The sequence below is a fragment of the Symphalangus syndactylus genome, chromosome 9 (genome assembly GCF_028878055.3).
Source record: "Symphalangus syndactylus isolate Jambi chromosome 9, NHGRI_mSymSyn1-v2.1_pri, whole genome shotgun sequence".
Lineage (NCBI taxonomy): Eukaryota > Metazoa > Chordata > Mammalia > Primates > Hylobatidae > Symphalangus > Symphalangus syndactylus.
The window spans coordinates 106,743,840-106,768,447 of record NC_072431.2 but is presented as its reverse complement, the minus strand read 5'-3'; the positions used below and the strand labels follow the sequence as shown (position 1 = coordinate 106,768,447).

At 52.1% G+C, this 24,608-nt stretch overlaps 1 protein-coding gene across 1 annotated transcript in view; it reads right to left on the bottom strand.

Annotated features, from left to right (window-relative positions):
- Positions 1 to 24,608, bottom strand: part of SHB (SH2 domain containing adaptor protein B) — a 151,931-nt gene that overhangs the window by 84,912 nt on the left and 42,411 nt on the right. Inside the window, exon 2 of the mRNA XM_055293640.2 lies at positions 13,802 to 13,922. Coding sequence (XP_055149615.1) covers positions 13,802 to 13,922 — 121 coding nt within the window. The remainder of the gene's footprint in view (positions 1 to 13,801; positions 13,923 to 24,608) is intronic.

Sequence of the window (24,608 nt, the reverse complement as noted above, 5' to 3'; positions counted from 1 at the left end):
CCCAGCAAAGACTTGCTCGGCAGAAGCAGTTCTCTGTAATGTAAAGGGATGCAGCACAGAAACGGAAGCAAATCCTAGAAGAGGTCAAGGAAGGGAGGATGCTGTCGCCCACCGGCTGCTTCCCAATTGTGTGGGGTGGTGAGGCTGTTGCTGGGGGCCTCCTGGCTCCAGACCTCTGCTTCTGTTACTGGGGAGGGCAGGAACTGGCCCAGGAGATCTATCTCAGGCCGATGTGCTTCCCTCAGCCCAGGGTCCATCCGGCCCAATGACTGCCTGCCCTGCTCCTGCCTGGGCTTTGGAACACAACTCCCAGGTTCCTGAAGGTGCTCCCAGGTCCCCAGCTGTCGTGGAAGCCTCTGCTCGTTTTCTCACTGGCAAATGGAAACAACCCAGGCGCTCCCTCCCTGGGCCCTAGGGAGGCTTAGGAGAGAGGCTGTGAAGGGCATGAGAACACAGGGCTTCAATAAACACCACCTGAGCAGAAAGCTGAATGCCAACTGGCCTGGTTCTGCCTTGAGCCACAGGCACCTGGGGAAAGCAGCAGGTCAGGGAGCCTGAAGCATGCAGAGGCTTCTGGGGAAGGTGAACCTGAGCTGCTGGGGGCTGCGTGGGACTCGGAAGGGCCGCGGTGGAGACGAGTGAATAAAGATCTGCTGAGGAGGTGGGCGCCCCCCAGCCCACCCCCTAGGGCTGTGCTGGCAAAGGTGGGGGGACCAGGTCAGAGGTGTTCTGAATTGGGCAGCAAGAGGCTAGAGCTGAAGGCAGGCATGATGAAGGCCATTCACTTCAGGAAGCTGAGGACTCCAGAACCCAGCCTGAGAGGCAGAGGGTGGGGAAGGGGGACCCAGGGGTCAAGAGAGGCCCACTAGGGCAGCACGAAGACTTGGAAGGCCCCCGACCTGGTGAGGAGTTGCCAGAGAGGGTGGCTTCACGGAGGGCTGTGTGGCTGGGGGCATGGGCACATGAGTGCATGTGCCAGCGTCCACGCAGAGACTCAAGGCTTAGCAGATGGGAGGGAACAGGGCCACAGGCCAGCAGCTGAGAGACCAGCTGGGGTGCTGGGCACAGGATATGCACTGCCTCATTGGCCAGGGCAGAGGTGAGCCAGCCCAGCAGGCATGAGACCCAGTTCTGGGAGCTGAGAGCTTTGTGGGGGATGTTTACTCATCATGTGCACACACCACTCCACCAAAACCAGCAAGTTCTGGACGAGGGGACATTCTTCACCAGAAAGTTCCAGGTCAAAACCTCAAACACAGGGCACCGACAGTCTGAGCACAAGACATCCCAGCTCCGGCCTGTCCTGTCATCCTGCCCTCCAGGGGCTCTCAGTCTAGCAGATATATCACACTGGACACGGTGAGGGCTGTGTCGGCATATGGACAGAATGGGGTGACGGGGGCAGTAGGAACACAGAGGTCCGAAAGCTGAGGCTTGGGCTTGGGAGATGGCCCCTCTTTCGGTGCTTTTTTTTTAAGGTGGCCAGGTACAATTATATGCCTATACCCTGAAAGGGAGAGTGAAGAGGTGGCATTTTATTTCCTTCTGCTCAGCTGCCTGTTTTGGAAAAGGACCACAGCCAGCCCTCACTAACCACAGGAACACAAACGGGCTGAGCTGGCTGAAAGGGAGAAGGTGGGACTCTCCAGGAGATGGGGAAGAGCACTGAACCTGAGGCACCGGCTACACTGCCGCCACCGAGGCAGGACTCAGACCTGTTGTTACTCAGCATCCCTCCCTTGCATCACCAGGCAGTGACCCCTACAGGGAGAAGGGGCCAGAAGTCCTGTCAGCCACCAGGACTCAGCTTTCTCATCTGCAAAATGGAAATCATCTCACCTGCTTCCTCTCAGAGCCTTAGGGAGATTCCTGGTATCATCTATAAAAGGTAGCCTTTAAACACAGACCTCTGTCATCTCTGTAAGTTTCCAGAAAGCCAGCCTGAGCCCTACTTAGAGGAGAGTACTAATTAATTAGTCAAATAATAGGGGTGGGGCAAATCACAGAATCTCCTCCTTCAGGCAGGAACTGTGGCCGGCTATCTCCTTGGCCACTCCCTGTACACTACTCCTCTCCCCAGACCAGAAACGCAGTCCAGGACTTCTCATGGTGGCCCCCAGGCCCCTGGAATAGTTTGGGGCCCTCCTCTGATTTGACTCCAGCACCTTCCCTAACACATGAATGCATTCAATCTCTCCCAAGCACCCAGCTGGCTGCTCCCACCTCAAAGGTGACCACATCTCAACTCTGACTCCTCCCCAGGAACCTCTCTTCCCTTCTCAGATAGGACAGGCCCCATCAGGTGACTGAGTTTCCCATCCTCCCACTAACAGAGGACCCCACTGGTGGTGTCACCCCACCCTCTCCTCTCCCTTCCACACAGCACCCACTGGCTGGTGGACCCTTCCACCACACCTACCCTGACCCCACAGCCCCTGGCCTGGCCTAGATGATTGCTATAGCCTCGGAACCATAGAACCTGTCTCCCTGCCTCTTGCTAGGCGCTGCCAGATTCCATCCCACACTCCCAGGCGGGCCTGTTTTCCTAAATGACTTCCTAATTGTGCCACACCCCTGCAGTGTGGGTTTCCGCAAGGTTTCCACACCCTGCCCAGCATGCAGGGAGCTGGGCGGGTACAGGATGCAGGAGCTTTGCTGCAGATTAATCTGAGTCTCCCTGAGCCTATTTCAGGACAGGTATCTCCACCAGTTTCTGCACTTTCAGATCTTTTAATGTCTCTCTGGGATTCCGAAATGGAAGGCTGAGGCAGGCCTGGGGAGGTGAACTCCTCCATTTCACATTCCTATTCCTGTATTTCTACCTTAGGTAAAATGCACGTTTCTCTCACAGCTGCCAGGAAAGACAAGGAGTTAGGGAAGTGTTCCGAGGGGCCTGAGCCCTCACTGACAAACACTCAGCAGGACTGCAATCTGTTTGTTGGGCCCTCACATCTATGAGGCTTAGTGACAGCAGCACGGGGAAAACCAGTGGCAACCCTCAGGGCCCATGCTCCTCTACTGAGGCCAAGGACAGAGGAACACACCTGCCAGCCACTGGGCCACAGCTGTCCCCCTTACCCCCAGAAGACAGCACTGAGACCGTCCTTCCTACTGAGGGTGGCCCTGGCCCTGGGGACAAGTCTCCACTCAGCTCCTGACTTTGAGAAAGCCCCTGAATTCCAGCCCTCGATAACCCAGAGCCACAGCATCTAGGAAATGAGTTTCAGGGAATCATGGGTAGGCAACTGACGCCTTGGTCCCTCACTCAACTGTTAACTCCAAGAGAAAGCAACTTTGTTTTGTTCATGGATAGACCCGGGAGCATAGAACAGTGCCAGCACATGGCAGGTGCTCGCAAATAGCCACCCAGCCAATGAACGAATGCACTGCATTTTTCCCCTGACCCAGGCCCCGTGACTTCAAGCAAGCAAGTCTCAGCAGAATGGGAGAGGCTGTTTATAGTGAGTATTTGTTTGTTTCCTTTTCTTTCATTTCTTCTCCATACAGACTTGCATTTCTATACTCAATCATTCAATTGGTGAATATTTACTGGGCCCAGAAGAGAAATGAAGATGGGTGAAGACCAGTCCCTTCCTTCATGGAGCTCTCGGCCCAGAGAGGGAAGGAGAAGAGGCAGAATCAGCTATCCCTATGCAGTCCACCAGCTGTGGAGACAGAACTGGTCAGAACGCCCACCCAACTCCTACCCTGAGGCCAAGGCAGCCTCCCTGCCCACCTAGCAAGTGGCTAAACTCAGACTTTCCAGATCTGGCATTCTTTGGAGGAGGACAGGAGGTCCCTGGGCTCCTGAGGGGCACCCAGCACTCTGTGGACCAGCCCGGGTCCCTGGAGTGAATTAATGCACTCATTCATTCAACCAGTGTTTACTGACCACCTGCTTTGTACCAGGTACTTCAGGTTCCAACAGGGAACAAAACCTTTATCTCTGCCCTTGTGAAGGCCACATCTCAGCAGTGAGACAGACAACAAACAAGGAAAATGTAAAAAAAAGTATGTAATATGCTAAATAATGGTAAGTGTTAAGGAACAACATCAGAGAGGTGAGGGAGGGGTGGAAATGTAAGATAAGCGGCCAGAAGGCCTCCCTGAGAAGGTCATTTTGAGTCAGGACTTCAAGCGTGGCTTTGCTGGGGTGCTGCCCTCTTTGTGCAGCACACTTTGGTCCTGGAGGCTGTACCACTCCTTCTTCTGTGTTCTCCAAGACCAGATTTCTCTCTCCAGTGTAATTTTTCTTAGTTTGTTTTATACTACAGACATCGAGTGTTCTCTGGGCCCCTGTCCACCTTCTATGTGACAGGAGCACCTGGAGGGCAAAGACCCTCAGCCCACAGCGGGGGTGCTATCAATGACTGTCTGCTCTCCTTGGCCTGCTGCAACTTTCCTGAAAAACTGAACGTGCTCAGTGTCAGGGGTCAAAGACAAGAGGGGAGCAGGGGTGAGAGAACAGGAAGCGGCTCCTAGAGTGGGCTCGCTGGTCGCCATGGAAACCCAGGCTTCCTTCCCACTTCTCTCCCTGCCCACAGCTCTGTGGGTGAGCACCACTGGGCTGGGTGTGTGAGCCCTGCTGTTTCTTAAGAATAGGAAAGTCATCAGGTGACTAATACAAAATCTATTTACACTTGATGATCTCCTTCCTGTCCGGTAGGTAAGTCATTCTGGTAAATGACAGACCAGCCAGGGAACTCTGCACAGTCTATGACCAAGCCTGCTATCTGCCAGGCAGGAGGATGTGACAACAGATTTCACATTTCAAAATAAGACCCAGGAGCTCCAGGATGGAAGTCAAGAGACTCGCCCTGTGGCTTGCTGCTGTGTAAACTTGGCTAGTGCACACCCCTCTCTGGGCCTCGGGCAGGAAGCCTATATGGGGCCAGAAGCACTGCTCCTCAAGGACAGTCCCATCCTGCCATCATCCAGCTGGGGGAGAGCTGTGACCACCAGGACAGGCTGAAGCCTGTGGTGACTTGGTGGGGAGGGCAGGCCAGGGAGGAGCTTGAGGCCTGCAGAGGGTGAGAGGCAGCAGGACAGAAGGAAGTGAAGGGGCTCAGGGTACAGGCTTTGGGGAGCAGAGCTGTGCAGGGAGGCAAGTGTGTGGACATCCTGGGAGCAGAGTCCACAGTACTGCAGAGCTGGGGCTGGGAATGGCCTGGACTCAGGACCCAGAAAGAAGGCCCTTTGCTTTCCCAGCTGTCAGGGGAACAGTGCTGCCTGGAACCAGGGGTCAGGGCTGACGGCAAATACGAGAGGAAGGCTGAAGTCTCAGGCAGGGTGGCCACAGACAGCTTCTCTGACACCCAGGCAAGACTCACAGGCTCCTTTTTCTGAGAAGCATTTGCTGGTCTCCGGGAGAGTTCATTCCAGAATGAGAACAGGAGCCCTAGGAAGAGCCTCTAGAGCTGGCTGTCCAGAATGGTGTCTTGTCTGTCCTGAGAGCAGACGGCAGCATGCATGCTTTTGGGAGGGGCTGAGGCTGATGCCACATGGAGGTGGCTGGGGGTGGGGCAGGACCCTCAGGGCTGTTAGAACCAGGCCTGACAAGGGCAGCTGGAGAAGCCCAGTGTGACTGCAGAGGTGGGTAACCTAAGGGTTTATGAAGTCATTACAGACCCATGACCTCTAAGAATCCTCTTGACACCCAGTGAAGGAGGCAGAATCTGATTTTAGAGATGAGGGAACTGAAGCCCAGAGAAGAGAAGCAGCCTGCCGAAGGGCAGAGCCAGGGGCACAGCCAAGGCTAGAACCTGTACTTCCTGCCTCCTTTCTCCTGAAACACAGAGGCCACAACTGGAACATCATCTTTAACATGATAAACCCCATGATTCTCCCAGAGAGCATGTTGCTACTAGAGGAGGCCATGCCAGACGATGAGAAAATACAAAAGAACATCCCCTCTTGCCTTTAAAATCAGTGGCTGGCTTCACCTGGACCGTGTCTACTAGCGCATGGTTAAAAAGGGCACAAGGCCAGTTGTAAGCAAGGAAAACAGCCACGTCAAAGCAGGGGGGCTCTGTGTGAAATGACTTTAATTTCCTCTTATTAGGCTATAAAGTTGATTTAATAATAAAAACATGCTAAGGACTTTTTAATGTGTAATTGCTTACATATTAAAAATTATGTGAAAATGCTTTCAATTAATGCTTAAAGATTCATCCTGTGAGATGACACGTTGAACAGTTTTATAAAGGATGCCAGAGGAAGGGTTAGTCACATCTAAAAAGGCGGCCTAAGTAACTACATTTTCCAATTATTCCTCAGACTCTCTGGGGAACACAGGACAGATGTGAGAGTGTTTTAGTTGCAAGCGAGGGCTCCAGAAGGTGCTTGTTGGTTCTGTTTTTGCTGCTTATTTAATCTGAGGCTCGGTATTCTCCTCTGTAAAATGGGGATGATGAACATCCCTATACCTCATAGGCGAGGATTAAGTGAGCTAATCCATGGAGAGTACTTGGAGCAGTGCCTGGCACACAGGGAAGCCCTTTGCAAAAGCTAGTGACTGTCATCCACGCCACCACAACTCCTTGGGTACCTCTGAGAATTCCTAGGGCTGAAGGCCAGTGGAGAGATGATCTCAGGCACAAAAACATGCTGTGCCTTTAGGTTAACTTGGGCTTCCAGATCCCAGTCAGTCTCTACATGCTCTTGCCCCATGAGATTTTCCTATCATTATCCTATCAAAAGCCTCATCTCCAGCCACTCCTCTCTATCAAAAAGGGCCCACCTCTATGCCTTTCTCAAGCTCTTCCCTCGGCCTGGATGCTTGACTCAGTTCTCATCACCGCCACCTCCCACAACCCACTCTACTTGGATCACCCAAATTGGAAGCCCTCATTCGCTACTCTGAACTCCTGGAGAGCCACATGCTCATCTCAGTGCACCCACCACTGACCACTCCAGGTCCATGCCTATCAGCTTTGTGGATGTTCCTGGAGGGCAGTGGTGGTATCTGCCCAGGTTATTCGGTCCAGTCTCCAACACAGCCTGGCCTGGAGCCCTTGCGATGACCGAGTGCACTGCAGAGGGCCCAGGGACCACCTGCTCCAGCACTGGCAAGGGTGCAACCTACTTCCAGGTGGGTAGGTGATCCTACAGGGAACAACTAGAGAATTCAACAGCACAGTGTACCCCAGGAAGGACAAACAGGTCCTCTGTCCTCCAATAACAACAATCTTATGCACATGTGCAAAGTTTGTTTTCCACATGGGCATCAGGATCACAGGCCCTATTTTACCATGACACCATGGCCCTCAGTGGGCTAGGCACCCTGACCCATCCAGGCACCCAAGTCGGCCTGATCAGTGTCCAGCGCCCTTCCTGCTGCATCAGCAGGATTTCATGCATCTGGGGACCTTTAGCCTGGGATCAAGACCTGGGGAAGAGGGAAAGAAGGGGCTGTGAAGCTGCCTGATCACCAGCTCAACAAGAGGCTTGGCCTGGGGATTCCAAATACAGAGATGCTGGGCCATGAAGGAAACCCAGAAACGCTCTGGTACTTTCTCTTTAAATTATACACGAGGAAACTGAGGCCCAGATGGGCAGCAGGGCACAGAAAAGGCCAAGACCAGAATCTGATCTTGAGAGATGAGTCAAGGAAGATGAAAAGGGGAAATAGGACTGAGCAATTAGCCAGGCCAGCACTGAGAAAGGAAGCTGCCAGCCCTGCCCAGATCCCTCCTATTCAGTTGGTCTCAGGTGCCATCTTTGTGGGGCTGGTCCTGGGGGACTAGTGACAGTCACTGTGCTTGACAGGCAGGTCACAGTGAATCATGGCATCTTGGGAGCTCAGGGTTAATGCAGACCTCAGAAATTGCTTGTGCCAGACACCCATCTGAGACTCAACTCCCTTTCATGTCACTGCCCAGTGCTGGCTGTCTTGCCTCTGCTTTGATACCTCTGGGATAGGCAGTTCACTGGTTTACAAGCAGCTTCACATTTAATCAGTGGGTTTTTAAAAAAATCTCCAAAGGATTATAACTTTTTTGAGCCTCAGTTTCCCTATCTATAAAAAAGAAAGCTTGGACCAGGCCACCAGCTCTCCAACTTAGGTTCCATAGAGCTGCAGGGTTTAAGGAGACACCCCAGAGATGCTGCTGGGGTGAGAGAGGCGATGGGGATGGCAAGTGAGGCCCAGACAATTGGGCTCAGAGGTTTGTGAAGGGCTGAGCATCCATCTTGGAAGCAGAACATACTTCCTGCAGGTGATACAAACTGGAGCCTGTGGAGAGGATAAGCTGAGGCATTCAGAGGGCAGGGGTGAGAGGAGCCCCTGGGAGAAACAGGCACACTTCCTCATGCCTTCCATCCTAGCTGTAGCCCATAGGGCTGGGCCAATCTCCCCACCACCTGCTGCATGGAGCCAAGGGACACAGAGGACAAAGCCTCGTCAGTGAATCACTGCCCAGGATGGCTGTGCTGGGGAATCTAAAAACCAAACTGCAGTGCACCAAGGCTGGAGAGGCCCTGGAAAGAATGCCCCACATGATGGTTCAAACAGGCTGGGAAGTCAGCCCCACAACTGACTTACCAGCTGGGATGTCTTGGGCTAGTTTTTAACCTCTCTGTGCCTTGGTTTCTCCATTAGTCAAGTGGGGCAGCCTATACTCCAAAGGGTAATGGTGAGGATCCAGTTAAGAACTGACATCAAGTGCTGTAAGCAAGTACTAGAGAGCTTACTAGCTGCCTCCCCGTTGTTGTTATCACCGACCTATCATTCCATACATAAGTAAATATGGGGGCACACAACGTGCTGCCCATCGTCACACAGCCAGTTAGCAGCCCAAAGTCGCTAGAAGCACTAATGACTGCCTGCTCAGAGGCTATTACTTTGCAGGGGAAAACTGAGGTCCCTAGGTCATTCAGGTGGCAAGTGACCGTCCCAGATCTGCTTGACTCCAGCCTGGGCTCCTCCTGCACAGGTACGCCACCTGCGGCACACGGAGGGCACGGCCTTCTTGTCAGCGTTATGCTTACTTATTCAAGACGCTGCCCTGTAACTACAAGTTACACGCACACATACATATAAAATGTAATATCATCCAAAAAGGATCACTCTAAAACATTAAACTTTATCCATGCCACTCCTACTCCACTGCCGTCACCAGCACCACTCTCTCTTCCCCCACCATCTCCCCTTCGAAGAACTTCACGTCAGCTCTGTGAGCCTCTTGGAGCATCGACGCACTGAAGGCTCATCCTGGCCCACATTCAGCCCTGCCATCAATCACTGGGGTGACGCCACAAAGAACTACACACAAATAATTTTGAGTCAAAGGGAGCTTCAGCAAGGATCGTTACAGCCAGAAAACACCCCTTTTAATAACCTATATTCTTAAAAACAAGAATTGTGGGTAAACTAGGGCATAGCTGCCAAGCTAGGATGCAAACACAGAGCAGCATATGCTAGAATGCTTCTTTGGAGAGAGAATGCATGAGGTCTTTAAGAGGTTCTAAATCAAACTGCCTCAATCAAATTGCCCTGCCTTGGACCTAACCCCATGGGGTGTGCCCTCATTTAAAAGGCAAAGTCAGTGCAGTGGCTCATGCCTGCAATCCTAGCACTTTAGGAGGCCATGGTGGGAGGATTGCTTCAGTCCAGACCAGCCGAGATGACACAGTGAGACCCCGTCTCTATTAAAACTACAAGAAAATTAGCCTGGCATGGTGGCACGTGCCTATGGTCTCAACTACTAGGGAGGCTGAGGCAGGAGGACTGCTTGAGCCTGGGAGGCGAAGGTTGCAGTGAGCCAAGATTGTGCCACTGTACTCCAGCCTGGGCAATAGAGGAAGACCCTGTCTTAAAAAAAGCCGAAGTTTCTCAGGTCACTTCTAGCCAGATGAACAACTACTCACCTTTGAGGTCTTCAGCAGCACCCAGTAGGGGACTCCGGCTCCATTCCTAAGGCACCAGGCAGGGGCAAACCCTCCATGAGATCGGGGCTCCCAGCAGATGCCCCTCCCAGCCCCCTCCCATTCTGGACTCCTATACCAACATCCTGCCTGTCCTCCCAGTCTGGACTCCTATACCAACATCCTGCCTGTGGCTCCATGGGACCTCAGCCCCTGTCCCATGTTCTGCACTCAGAGCAAGCCACTTATTTCTATCAGTGCATCTCCAGGAAAGCAGCCGAACCTCTCAGTTTCCCTCAGCCTCATGATGAAGAGACATAATGAGGCTTAATGAGGGTATATGTCAAAGTGCCCAGCATGGAGTCTGGTCCCTGGCAGGGGCTCCTGCCATTTCCTCATGTCTAGGCTGTCCCAGCATCTGATGCAAACACTACACTTCCTTCAGTACCCCACCCCAAAGTTTGCAAAGCGCAGGCCATACTTTGTACTCTGCCATCAATTCACTGGGCGTCCTCAAGCAAGTCTCTGTCCCCCCCAACCTCAGTTTCCCCATCTGTAAAATGAGGCTGTTAGGTTTAGATGACCTCAATGATCCCTTCCCACCCTGACATTCTGAACATGACCCAAAGTCACTCCTGTAACCACCACTCCTTTAAGCCAGAGCCAACACCTGCTGAATGCAAGACTGACAGAGCTGCAGGGGGGTACAGGCAACAGCCCAAGGGATGGAGCTGGTTCTGGGGCTTCCACAGAGCTGGTGTCTCACCAAGCCTGGTGGAGGTGATGGGATGCGCTGGCTGTGGTTGTCGCAGGGCCCAGGCACGCATCACATCTGTGGTGAGGACTCCCCCCGCCAGCCTGCTTCTCTGAGCCACTGGAGGACAGCAGGCTGCCTTCCCTCGGGACCCCAGATCCAAACACAAGCTCAGCTCTTGGCCTCTTGTTGCCCAGTGAGGCTGCTTTGCCAGGAGATTAGAAAGATGGGAGTGAGTGTGAGAGGGACCCTCCAGAAATCTGGACCTAAGTCCCTCTGGTCCACTGCTCTCTTCCCTGGCCCTCACTAAATGGCTAAGTGTTCTGGAGGCCACGCTGGTGGTCAGAGAATCTCCTTTCATGAAAAGGAGGAGCAGGAGGCAGAGAACAGCAAAGGCAGAGCCGAGAAGGTGCACCCAGATCCTTCAACAATCAACCTGCATGGGCTGCACAGCCCTATAAGCTGACAATGGACATGGACCTGGCACATGCTAAGTGCTCAGTAAATGCTGCCTCCTCTCCCTTCTTTCTCCTAATTCAAGAAGGAATCAGGAGAAGGTACTCAAAGACAGGAATGCAAAAAACAAGCAAAAACCAGACAAACAATAAGCAGGCCACAGAAAGAGGTATCTGTATCCCAAGTCCCCGGATATACAGGGTACCAATTTCACCGGCCTCCAAAGCCAGGGCAGCCCCAAACTTGCTCCCAGCCACTTTCCTGCACCCTGCAGCACAATCTGCTGATGTGCCCCTGCTCATGGCCCTGCCTGTGTGGGGCTGTGTCCGGAATTAGTGGGTTCTTAGTCTCACTGACTTCAAGAATGAAGCCGCGGACCCTCGCGGTGAGTGTTACAGCTCTTAAGGTGGCACGTCTGGAGTTGTTCATTCCTTCTGATAAACGGATGTGTTCGGAGTTTCTTCCTTCTGGTGGGTTCGTGGTCTCACTTGCTCAGGAGTGAAGCTGCAGACCTTCATGGTGAGTGTTACAGCTCTTAAGGCCGCGAGTCTAGAGTTGTTTGTTCCTCCCGGTGGGCTCGTGGTCTCGCTGGCTTCAGGAGTGAAGCTGCAGACCTTCCCGGTGAGTGTTACAGCTCATAAAAGCAGCGTGGACCCAAAGAGTGAGCAGTAGCAAGATTTATTGCAAAGAGCGAAAGAACAAAGCTTCCACAGTGTGGAAGGGGACCCGAGCGGGTTGCCACTGCTGGCTCAGGCAGCCTGCTTTTATTCTCTTATCTGGCCCCACCCACGTCCTACTGATTGGGAGAGCCGAGTGGTCTGTTTTGACAGGGAGCTGATTGGTGTGTTTACAATCCCTGAGCTAGACATAAAGGTTCTCCATGTCCCCATCAGATCAGTTAGATACAGAGTATCGACACAAAGGCTCTCCAAGGCCCCACCAGAGCAGCTAGACACAGAGTGTCGATTGGTGCACTCACAAACCCTGAGCTAGATGCAGGGTGCTGATTGGTGCATTTACAATCCCTGAACTAGACATAAAGGTTCTCCATGTCCCCATCAGATCAGTTACATACAGAGTATCGACACAAAGGTTCTCCAAGGCCCCACCAGAGCAGCTAGACACAGAGTGTCGATTGGTGCACTCACAAACCCTGAGCTAGATGCAGGGTGCTGATTGGTGTATTACAATCCCTGAGCTAGACATAAAGGTTCTCCACATCTCCACCAGACTCAGGAGCCCAGCTGGCTTCACCCGGTGGATCCTGCACCGGGGCTGCAGGTGGAGCTGCCCGCCAGTCCCGCACCGTGCGCTCGCACTCCTCAGCCCTTGGGTGGTCGATGGGACTGGGCGCCATGGAGCAGGGGGTGGCGCTCGTCGGGGAGGCTCAGGCTGCACAGGATCCCATGGAGGCGAGGGAAGGCTCAGGCATGGCGGGCTGCAGTCCCGAGCCCTGCCCTGCGGGAAGGCAGCTAAGGCCCGGCGAGAAATTGAGCGCAGCGCCGGTGGGCTGGCACTGCTGGGGGACCCATTACATCCTCCGCAGCCGCTGGCCCGGGTGCTAAGTCCCTCATTGCCCGGAGCTGGCAGGGCCGGCCGGCTGCTCCGAGTGCGGGCCCCGCAAAGCCCACGCCCACCCGGAACTCCAGCTGGCCCGCAAGCACCGCACGCAGCCCTGGTTCTCTCTCGCGCCTCTCCCTCCACACCTCCCTGCAAGCTGAGGGAGCCGGTTCCAGCCTTGGCCAGCCCAGAAAGGGGCTCCCACAGTGCAGCGGTGGGCTGAAGGGCTCCTCAAGTGCTGCCAAAGTGGGAGCCCAGGCAGAGGAGGCGCCAAGAGCAAGCGACGGCTGTGAGGACTGCCAGCACGCTGTCACCTCTCAGGGTCACAGGGGCAGCCCACACAGCTGCTCTTCAGTGTCTGGCCTGCCCTCTTGAACCAGGAGAAGCCACAACAGGGGTTTCCCTTTTGCTTGTGACCTTCCCCCAATCCTGCCTACAAGATGACTGATGTCTGATAGCCCTTCTCTCCTTAAAGATGCTCCAAGTGTTGTATTATCCTGGCTAAAATAGGCCCCCAGGATGCTGCATACCCAGCCACATTCTTCTTGACTCCACACAATTGCTTTGACAAGGTTTTGTCATCAAGGGCCAACAGGAAAACAGCCACTGGGGGAATGTCTCCATGCTTCCTGTAACCCTGTCATGTAGACCAGGGTTCTTTATGCTGCTTCCAGATCCAAAACAAAGATTTCTGGGTATGTGGCCAGAAATAATTTTGTCTCTACTAGTAATCTGGTCAGCTATCTTCTACTAAGCAATGAAAGCCAGGTGACCCAGCCTGCTTCCCTTTTTGCCCTGCCTACTAGGAAGCTCCAAGTAAAGTTTTATGTCTCAAATGCTATCTTTCTTCACTCAGAAATTTCTGATAGAACTACTTTTTCTCCCTCCTCTCCCCACTTACTTCTTGGCCCCTACCTTTGGTTAACTGTAAGTGATATCCTTGTATTTGGACTATCATGGTGCCCTGCCAGTTTTTTTCCTAATATAGGTGAAACATAAGCAGGTAAACTGTGGGGAAGATTTAATACACCATTGCCCCCACCTACCAACATGAAAGCACGCACCATGCCCCCACTGAGGCTGGTTGGGGACCACCAAGCAGTGCCCTCACTCCCTTTCTACCCCCCAAACCCCAGCTGTGAGCCCCTGTGCTTCAGCTCCGCTTACCTGTCATGATCCTCTGTGCCTCATAGGGCTCCATGTAGCCAGCACTCTCCCCCTTTCCTGCTTTGCTCTTGAGATCATTCTTGGCATCAAAGGGATCTGAGTAGTCATCGGCTATGGTCACCTGCAGAGAGGAAGATGGCAGGTGTGAGTCCACCTTTGGCTTTTTTGTTTCACATCTCTTCACAGCTATGCTTTGGGCCTCAGCTGCATGAGCAAGAAGAGGTAGGAGAGGCAGCAACCAAAGCCGGCACCCGGACTCAGGGAGCTCCACGTCTCACAGGGGTAACGAATAGGGACCCACACTGGCAGGGCTCCACTGTGAGGAAGAGCCCTCTGAGCTCGTGCATGCCTGGCTGGCTCCGGGCACAGTGAGGTGAGAACAGAAGGGCATGTGGTGGAGGTAACAACACACACTAAGCACGGAGGCGAGAACCTGGAGGGCATCCTCAGGGAATGTGAGTTGCTTGGTTCAGAATGGAAGTGGAGGAAAAGTTGGAAACGAGATCACAGAAAGCCTAGAAATGCTGACATGCCCCTGGTGCTGGCTGAGGCACAGAAGAGTTTGTCTAGAGATAATTAGCTCAGCGTTCCATTTCCCCAGACCTGGAACACAACCACGCCTTGGGGGGTCATCAGACAACAATTTGGTGAGATCAACATACTACAAAGATCACTGTGGCCCCAGACAGGCCAAATAAAAACACAAAAGCAGCTCAAGGATCGACAGACAGCCAGGGCCAGTAAGGACCCGAAAGCAACAAACCCAAAGACCCCTCGACAACACATGGGTAAACTGAGGTCCAGTGTGAGCAAAGGCTTGGCCAGATCTTCCGCCTCCCAGGGCCCTGCCTGAGCTCCCCACTTGTCTGTATTCCAGAACACAGCCCCTGCCTCTTCTCCCCAGAGAAAAATTCTCCAACTCACAGACAAAGAGTGAATCACCTGGGGGTGGGGGGAACTCCCATGAGAACCTGAGTATCTGGGATTCTAACACTTCAGAGACCACCATTCCACGTTTTCCCCGGAGAAGAGTAAAAATTCTCGATTAGAGGCTCCAATTAAACGTGGCAAGTGTTCCTCCCTCTTTTTACTTCCTAACCTTTAGGAGAGGCACAGAACCCACCGAATCCACGCCCCTCCTGCTTAGCCCTGCTTCATCACAAACTTGCCCTAGGACTCTTGCCCTTTTTGGTCACATATCTGGCAAAGGCCAAGCCCTCAGCTCCTCAGCCAGTGCCACCCGGCTGCTTCTCTTGGGAGGGGGTAGGTTAGCGTTCCTCTCAACCCTTGGGGTTACATGAATTGTTATTTAAATTGTGGGTTTAATTAGAAACCACAGGAGCCTGCTCTCTCTCCCAGCTCCTGGAATGTAAGGCATTTGAGGGGCCTGCAATCTCAGGGGAAGGGAAAATCCCCCTTTGTCTGCCTAGTAAATGGCAGCTTGTGGCAGCCGTCCTGGCAGGGTGAGCAAGTGACCGCCAGCTGCCAGGAATGTGATGCCCGGGAAGGGACAGCAGGCGGCAGCTCTGTCCCTGGCAAGCGGTTGGAGGCCAATGAGAGGTTTAGCACACAGTGGTCACTGCTCCCCAAACAAGAGAAGCTCATCAATGAAGACCGAAGCCCAGAGTGCCCAGCACTGGAGCATCTATGGCTCCCGCTGCCCCCACTCCACCGCTTTCTCCGTGGCTCTGGCTCAGGCTCTGAGTCCCAGTGGGGACCCAGTGGGGGTGGCTTCCAGATGCTGACATTGTAATGGCAGCCTTTCTTGAGACTCACTGAGCTCAAATGACACCAGGCCGGGGAAAGAAGGGGTGGGAGAGAGCTAGGCCTTGCAATGTCTTTTATTTGCTATTTCTACTCTACCATTTGCAGAATACATTAGGGAGAAAATTATACACGTAAACTGCTGTCAAACAGAACAGTTCAGATGCTGGTCAGGTGCAGGGTTTTGTGTCTCAGAGTTCAAGGGGCCAGACATCCAAATGGAGAAAATGATGTTGCTGCTGTGGATGACATCCAATCTTATTTCTCTTGTCCCAGATTTCCTCACTGTCTCTCTTCAACATGAACATGCTCCATCTATTTTGCAGTAAGGAAGGGAAAAAATATCTCCCCTGGAAAACAAAATCATTTGGGGGGATTTGCTGGCGGGGTGAGAGGCAGTTGGGTTGCAGTCTCCATAGTAATCTAGAAATCACCATTCCAGCTCTCAGAAGTGCTCTGTAATTTGCAAACACAGAGGTTTGCAGGATATAAACCAAATCTTTGTTTGCTCTGGGACAGGAGTTCTGGAAGGCCTGTGATTCAGCAAGTGCTACCTATATTTTCTAATTAAAATGAGATCTGAGCTCAGGCTGTCATGGAGCCGGAGCTGCCTGCTCCACTTACTTCCGTTTCAATAAGAATGTACAAATCCTAAAACCAGGAAAAGCCCCTGGTCTCTGCTGACATATGGTTCCAGTTATACCTGCTGACAGTTGAAAATCCTTCCATAAAAAAAAAAAAAAAAGTCTAGAATTCTGTTAGTTTAAGAAGCAAATTGGAAAGTTCCTAAAATGTATATTTAATCAATTTGCTTTTGAACTTCAAAGTGAGGTTGGTGGAGGGAAAGAAATTTGAGGTTTGAGCAACCTGAAACTTGGCAAACACTATATTGAACTGTCTGATCTTTTGTAAAATCATGTCCTAGTTTTGGGAATAAAAATTCAACCAGGTGTTAGGAGAGTTGGGCAGGCAGTCAACCAGAGTGCCCTGTGAAGTACCATGGGCCCCAGCCACCAGGACTGGGCAGTGTGACCACTGTCCGAGCTGCCTGGGGCTCACCGCCAGTCCAGATGGCCAGGCAGAAGGTTTGTGTGAAGCGTGCTGCTTTTTTGAGCTAAAAGAAAGGGAATGAGTTTCCTCCAGATGTGGGATTGGATTTCTGATGGGATTGCTTTTGCTTTGCTTTAAAACTTCCCAGTTAGCGGACAACTCCTGTATATCTAATTGAACAATTCAACCAAAAGGGAGACAGCCGGGACTCCTCTGCAGGCCAGGCCACCTGGGTCCACAAGAAGCTTTCCTTTGATTTTAGTCTCAGATTGGCAGAGACCTGGCAGCCACAGAGGCAGAGCTGAGCAGTAGCAGAAAACAAGGCTGCAGAGTGCGGCTGCTTAGCCAGTGAGCCACGTCGTCTTGTTTGCTTGGCCTCTTGGGATGAGTGCTAAACCCCAGGCAAGCACCTTTCTTGCTTTCAGACAAAACTATAGACCCCAGGTCAGCCCAAAGCCCCTACAGGGCTTCCATAGGTTTGTCCTCCTGGAGACCTGCTCTGGCCTCCCCTTGTTTTCCACAGGGCCCACTGCAGCCCAGAAGGCAGGGCGTTGTCACAGTCACCTAGCAAACCAGCAGTGGCCTGGGGATGGCCCCTCCATGCCTCCTCTCTGGAACGCACACTGCTGGGGCCCCTGTGTTTTTATCTTAGGAACTTCACTTTGTGATAGGAAGTAGTCTGCAGCTGTTCATCCCAAAGGAAAGGACTAGAGGAAGGTGGGTGTTGCCCCTTGGCCACACTTCCCTATGGACCGGTGAGAGTTTTAGTCGCTTTTGTGGGACAGCTGCACTTGTGAGCAGAATTGGGTCCTCTCCACATGCTTTCAGTGGAAATGTACTCGGGTGGAGACACTTACAAGGGTAACTTTGGGCAGAATCCATTAAAATCCCCTAATGCACCGAGTTTGACCCAGCAATTTTACTTCTCAGTATTTATTCCCAAATGTGCACAAGGGTCCATGGGCAAGGATGCTGCCTGAAGTAATCATGAGAAACCACCCAAAACTACTACATTCATCAATAGAGGAATTGCTAAATAAACTGTGCTAGTTCCATACGATGTAACATTATGCAGCAGGCTGGAGAAAAAAAAAAAAAGCAGTTACTCTGTGTGAGCTGGCATAGCATTCCATGGCATAGCTCTGAATGGAAAGCAAGCAAGCTGTAGAATGATAACTACAACATGATACCTACTTATGAAAAACAAAACAGAAACCTGTATCTCTATTAAGTTAAAGAAAGGGTCTGGGAGATGCAAACTCCAAACTGACCCCTCTTTGGGAAGGAGGGAAGGACTTGGAATGCGGTGCTTAGGGGAAGTCAAAAGAGACTTACTTCTCTGTAATGTTAAAACATTTTCAAACAAGGAGAACCTACTCATGTACTATGTGCAAAACTAAACTTGCTTAAAAGCACTCCTCTTCCACAGGCTATTTTTGGTACAGTAGACAGACTGTTTCCCAAACTTGCCTGAAGATAGGAATGGCTTGGAACGCTTGTTAAGGAAACAGATTCCTGGCCCCAGTAATCTGTATTTTAACAAGCAAGCCAGGTGATCCTTATCAGGAAAGCTTGGGAAACAATAAGCTAGAGCCAGCACCCTTCCCCACCAGTCTAGAGACAAGCCTCCAGATATTACTCTGGAATTGCACTTTTCCCAGGTATTGCTCAGCCCTGTTCATTGAAGTGAAGCAAGAAGTTTGTGCTAACTGCAGCTCTTTTGCTTTCTTTCCTGGGGGTCAGCTGGAGAAAGAGAGGACCCAACGTGCCATCTCCAGGATCTAAGACATGGAGGAAATGCTAACCTCTCTGCAATCATGTGGGCTGGCTCCAGATTGAGCAATTCGGCCTCTGCAGGGGGAGAGGGCTACCAAAATCTCACAAATCACCACTAAAGAACTTAGTCATGTAACCAAACACCACCTGTTCTCCAATAACCTATGGAAATAAAAATTAAAACAAACAAACAAACAAAAAAAAAAAAACAAACGACTTCTGCCCTGCCACCACCCTGAAAGGGATGGGGTGGGGGGGGTGGCCCAACAGGGATCCTAGCCCTGAGGATCTTGTAAGCCAAGGCTCTCTGTTTGAAACCCACAGCAGCTTTCAGGCCAAGGCCAATTTACTCTCAGCAAACTCGTTCTAGGAAGATCACCAGGCTACAGGAAGGGCTAGTGGCACTGCCAAGAGGAGCCACTGCAGAAATGCAAAGGGAATCTCTGCTGAAATTGCTCAAACCTGCTAAAAAGAATGATGAGGCATGTCTGGGCTTGGTGGCTCACATCTGTAATCCCAGCATTTTGGGAGGCCGAGGAGGGCGGATCACCTGAGGTCAGGAGTTCAAGACCAGCCTGACCAACATGGAGAAACCCGGTCTCTCCTAAAAATACAAAAAAATTAGCTGGGCCTGGTGGCACAGGCCTGTAATCCCAGCTACTTGGGAGGCTGAGGCAGGAGAATCACTTGAACCTGGGAGGTGGAGGTTGTGGTGAGCTGAGATCGCGCCACTGCACTCCAGCCTGGGCAGTAAGAGGGAAACTCTGTCTCAAAAAAATAAAAATAAAATACAAAAGAATGATGAGGCCGGGCACGGTAGCTCACACCTGTAGTCCCAGCACTTTGGGAGGCCGAGGTGTGCAGATAACCTGAGGTCAGGAGTTCGAGACCAAGCCTGGCCAACATATAGTGAAACTCTGTCTCTATTAAAAAATACAAAAATTAGCTGGGTGTGGTGGTGCATGCCTGTAGTCCCAGCTACTTGGGAAGCTGGGAAGCTACTTGGGAAGAATTGCTTGAACCTGGGAGGTGGAGGTTGCAGTGAGCTGAGATCGTGCCACTGCACTCCAGCCTGGGTGACACAGCGAGACTATGTCTCAAAAGGAAAAAAAAAAAAAAAAAGAATGGTGAGAGAGGCAGACTGGCTGCCATCTTCCAGGATTGGTGACCCACACTGTCCCTATTGCCCCATGGTCACCCTCATGTGCCCTGCTGTCTATGGGACAGCACAGGCCTGTGTCACACACCACACTGCATTTTTAGCCAGGTGAATAATGAGTGTTGAATTATGATGCAGTCAGCACGTCGCGTCTGCACATCCGCCACCTTGCTAAGGCAAAGGAGAGAGTGTCTTGCTGGCTGAAGGGTCTCTGTGCTGCTCTCCTCTCCCTGGAAAGTGAGGGGGCAGCACCCCAAGGCCCCTGATTCTTGCCAGGCCCTTGACTTCTGTTCTACTCCAAAGCAAACCGCATATGAATGCACTTGAGAATGTTCTCAATGGTCCCAGTCAGACCATTTTCTCACGGATTCACCTTTAAGACTATACGTTAATTTCCTTAACAGTTTGGGGGCCGCTAATCTCTTAGAGAATATGATCATTGATGAAGTTGTGCCTCCCCTCATCACATTACATACACCCACAGAGTGTTGTTGAGCACATCACAGGAAGGTCACGAAGCAAGCCCCCCTGTCTAGGGCCACAGTAACGAACAGTGAAAACAAGACACACTCTCCTTTAACTTAGCACGGTGGCAGGTGCACAGACACGACCTGCTGACTGCATCGTAATTCAACACTCATTATTCACCTGGCTAAAAATGCAGTGTGGTGTGTGACACAGGCCTGTCATTGGCTGTGAGGGGGTCACTGTGAGAGAATGATGGCCTGGGGCTCTTTGTCTTGGCTTGCCAGGAGCCCTGGCCCTCTCCCCAGCTCTGGGGGTCAGGAGGGCTCCTTGAAGGTGAGCAAATAGCATTTGAGGATGTGAGGTGGCAGCAGCAGCAGAAGTGCCTCTGTCCCCGCTCCAAGGCCTAAAGTCCCAGTCCTCCTTTGGGACCCCCCCATAACACAGGCCCTGGCGGGCCTGATGTCCACATGAAGGAGGCTCTGTTGCCATGCCAACAAAGATGACATTAAAGAAACAGAGATTCAGGGTCTGGAGAGGGCTTCAAATAATGATGAGGCCGCTCAGAGAAGAGGCAATGGACAGATGTTCTGTGCAGACCCAGAAGCCATACAGAGACAAGCCAGGTGATTCAGGAAGGACATCGACAGCCAGTAAAGGAACATGCTGCCTGGGAAAGGGAGCTCCTGCTGCTTGGGGTGTCCAAACAGAGGCTCTAAGATGGGCTTCTGCTTTGGGGGGAAGGTCAGTTGACTGGATGCCACACTCAGTATCTTTCTAGTGCACATACAGTGCAGAGCCCAGACTCAACTTGGACGTAGAGGTCTGAGCTGCCCCAAGCAGAGCCCTGGCTTTAAGGACTGGCTAAGTGGGTGGCTGTTTGCAAAACCCCTGCCATGGCCGAGGCAGGCAGCATTTCCAAAGTCCCAAGCCTGACCAGTGGCAGCTGGGCTGCAGCAGCTGCCCGAGGCTATGTAAATATACAGAAAGGGAGGTGGCAGTGCAGAAAGGATGCAGCTGGGCAGGGACAGTCCAGGCAAGTGGAGCTCTGGAACTGGCTCTGCTACACCCTTGCTGGGTAACTCGGGGCAAGCTGTTTTCTCTGAGTTTCGGCAGGTCACCTGTGAAGTGGAGCAGGGTGGTTTGCCTTCTCAGCTTCACATAAACGTTGTAAGGAGCAAATAATCAGATGATCCAAGGATGTGTCAGTAATTTATAAAGAAAAGGCCATGTCCTTGTTACAGAGCAGGTGGCACCTCCAGGACGAAAGTGAGTGCGGTGAGGGGCAAAAGCACTGTGAGGCAGGGTCTCTGCCCACGAGAAGAAGAAAATCTGGTAGGGAAGACAAGACAAAGACGTGAAAAAAAACCCCCGCCAAGGTCCCAGTGATTACCAGGGAAAATGGCTACAATTATGCATGACAACAGCTGTCCTATTTCTCAACCACAAAAAGGAAAATGTTTGTGAATGCTCTTTTCTCCCCACTTTCATGCTTTGGGTAAGATCCATGCCCTAGTTGGGGCACCTGGCAAAGTGGTGGAGAAGCTCTCATAACTCTCAGGGCACTTCTGCCTGTGTGCTGGGAGACAGAAGTGTGACTTGCCTATGGCCAGCAGCCAGGGCCCTGAGGGGTCCACAGCACCAGGCTGTTACACCACTCAGGGATATGGGGACACCCCATGCAGGTACACATACAAGCGCCCCCTACTCGCCTCTTCCTGTCCTCAGCTTTGACTATCATCATAGACCAACTCTCCTTATAGGCACGCCAATAAATCACTGCTGACATGGTAAGGAAATTAATTTAGGGAAGATTAGCTACATTCATGCACTCAGCTGCAACTTGTGGAAATCAGACGATGGGAAGGTCGCTTTTCCACTCCACTTAGGATTGGTTTGCTTTCTACCTTCTAAGATCTGGCTCGCCTCAAAGTTCTAAGCCCCCTCTTGCATCATGAAGGCCCCTGCCAAGTACTCCGCCCACACACCTCCAGGGGCAGGGAGCTCATGATGTGGCAACACAGTCCTCTGGGACGGCCATCACCACTAAAGTGGTCTTCCCTACACTGAGTTGAAATCTGTCTCCCAGCAGCCACTATCCGTTTTTGTACTGACCTAAGGTGTTCTGTCCTAAATGCTCCTTTACAGACCTGACAGTGACCTGCCCCACATGTCAGGAGGCTGGAAGTGTGGGGGGTTAAAGTGGTCACCACTGGTCTTTCCAGTCCTGCCCCTCCCACGGCCACAGCTGCTTGCCTAGACACCTGCAGGCTCCAACTTGTTAGGAAAAACACATTCCAAATTCCAGCCTCTGTCAGCTCCTCTCAAGCCTGCTTGCTCGGCCTCTCTCTTTCCTCTCTCTCTCTCTCTGTCATACACACCCACAGCCCACTGTCTTCCAGTTTCACCCCCTCAGAGTGAGCTATGGGTCCTGGGTAGGAGGTTGCTGGGAACAAAGCCTGGCTCCACCCTCTGTTTACCCCAGAACCTCAAGTGGTAGAGACAGGCTTTTCAGCATCTCTCAAGTAGTGGGAGGTTCTATTTTGAACTCAGAAATACCTCAATCCTAGAATTTCTTAAGTGCTTTTTTCAGCCAGGGACTATGGATAGAAAATCCAGCACATCCCTCCTGAGGACAAAAACACCCGGGGAGGGTCTGCAGCCACTACTGAAAGGATCCCTGGGGGATGGTCTATTCTGCTAGATCTCAAACTCTTGTGTGTGCATGACTTCTGCAAAGGGAATCTTAACACAGAATCCCAACATGCACCACTGAAGAAAGTGACACCATGCATAGTCTGAAAACCATTTACCCACTGGAGACAGAAGGCCCTGAGCGGGGATGAACTTAGTAAAGTTAATGCCAGGACCAGGTAACCCAACCCATGTTTCCAAACTCCCAGGTCCACACGATTTCTTCAATGCCTATACTGCTGACTTTCCTCTTAAAATCATCTTTAAAAATTTCAGAGTATAATCACCACAACTGCCTCACAGAAGAACCCCCCTACCTCCCCTTACAAGGATCAACCACCCATCGCTGTGGACAGCTCTCTGTGGGAGGTGGGCTCTGGGCCAGGCTGGGTCCCCATGGAGCCACTGACTTAGCCACCCCTCTTTCTCCCCTGAACTCCTACTTGGCTCTGCTCAGCTCTCCTGCAGACTCCATCAACCTCTGTCCACCTTGCCAGACAGCCCTTCCTCTTAGGCTTCCTGCTCTAGGGAGTACAAGTGCTCCTCTAGGGGCCTGAAGCCTGAGGAGACACTTACCGGGGACAGGGAAAATGGGCCTGAGAAGGGTATCAGGAAAGCTGGGTTACTAAGCCAGCTCTCAGACCAGCCCTGGTCACGAAGAGTAAGGGCAAGATTTTCTTCTCCTTTCTCCTTCAGAGCTGAAGGCTGGAAGGGGAAGGGGAAGGTACTAGTCACAGGTGCTGGATGGTTCCACAAATCATTTAGCCCTCTGCCCTCACCTTCCTCATCTGTGAAATGAGGATGGGGCAAGGCCTACCTGAGCCAGTGCACGCAGTGTATTCGGAACAGGGTGGCGCACAGCAAGTGCTCGGTGTCAGGTGTGATCACCATCAGCTCAACACACTATCCAGCCTGCAGAGTCTGGGTCTTGCCCAGGGTAAACTGGACATCAGAAATCCAGACTATCCCCCTCCCCATGTTGATGAGGAGCCGCCAGAGGCCCCAAGTAGACAAGTGACACAGCAGAACACTCCTGAGCGGGTGACAGAACTAGACTCCCATCAAATCCCAACCAAGAGAGGACCTATGTCATCTGTTGAACTACGTATTTACAGCGTGCCTCCCAAACTGGTTTTAGACAGCTTAATTCGAGGCATTTTTCTGCTTCTGATAGGCACAGCCCGTTGGTCCCCCACCCCCTTTCCAAGAAAGGATCAGGAATGCCCGTGAGGCTTTCTCACGGTAACGTAAGGCTCTGTACAGTAAGAATAACTTCCAGTGTGCTCACAGGAAAAGTATGTAAAAGCAAAACAGCAGCGCCTGTGAGCCAAAGGCCTTTCCTGTGCAGTGTGGTACCTTTCAAAGCCAGGCCTCCGTGCCCCAGCCAAGGCTTGGGAGTCACCAAGTGCACCCTCTCTCTCATGTGTGCTTCCTGTGCTCGAAGCCGAGGTTAAAGGGGAGAAAGAGCTCAGGCCTGGAGGAACACGAGCTCGGGCCAGCACAGTGTGTTTTAATGATCAGCTGCAGAGGCGCAGGAACCAGCACTAAGTGAAGGATCATTTCTCCCCGAACGCGGCCCATTAGGATGACTCATGCACATTTCCCACAGGGGAGCTAAAAGGCTGGGCCAGGCCCCTTTAAGGCACAAGCGGCACTAAACAGCTGCTCTCCCCAAGAGTCACTCTCTCTTTATTGACGATAGGCAGCGTCAGCCACAATTACCAGCCCCGTGTTTGAGGGCTCCCAATTATACTCCGCTTAACACCAGGTGCTCCATAAATGCTGATTCACTTTTTAAAATAATGCTGTATCCTCCAGCAACCAAGCCTTGATGAACTCTTTCTCCTGTGCCGTCATCTAGGCTGGGAAACCCTGAACCTCACAGGCCTGTTTCTCACA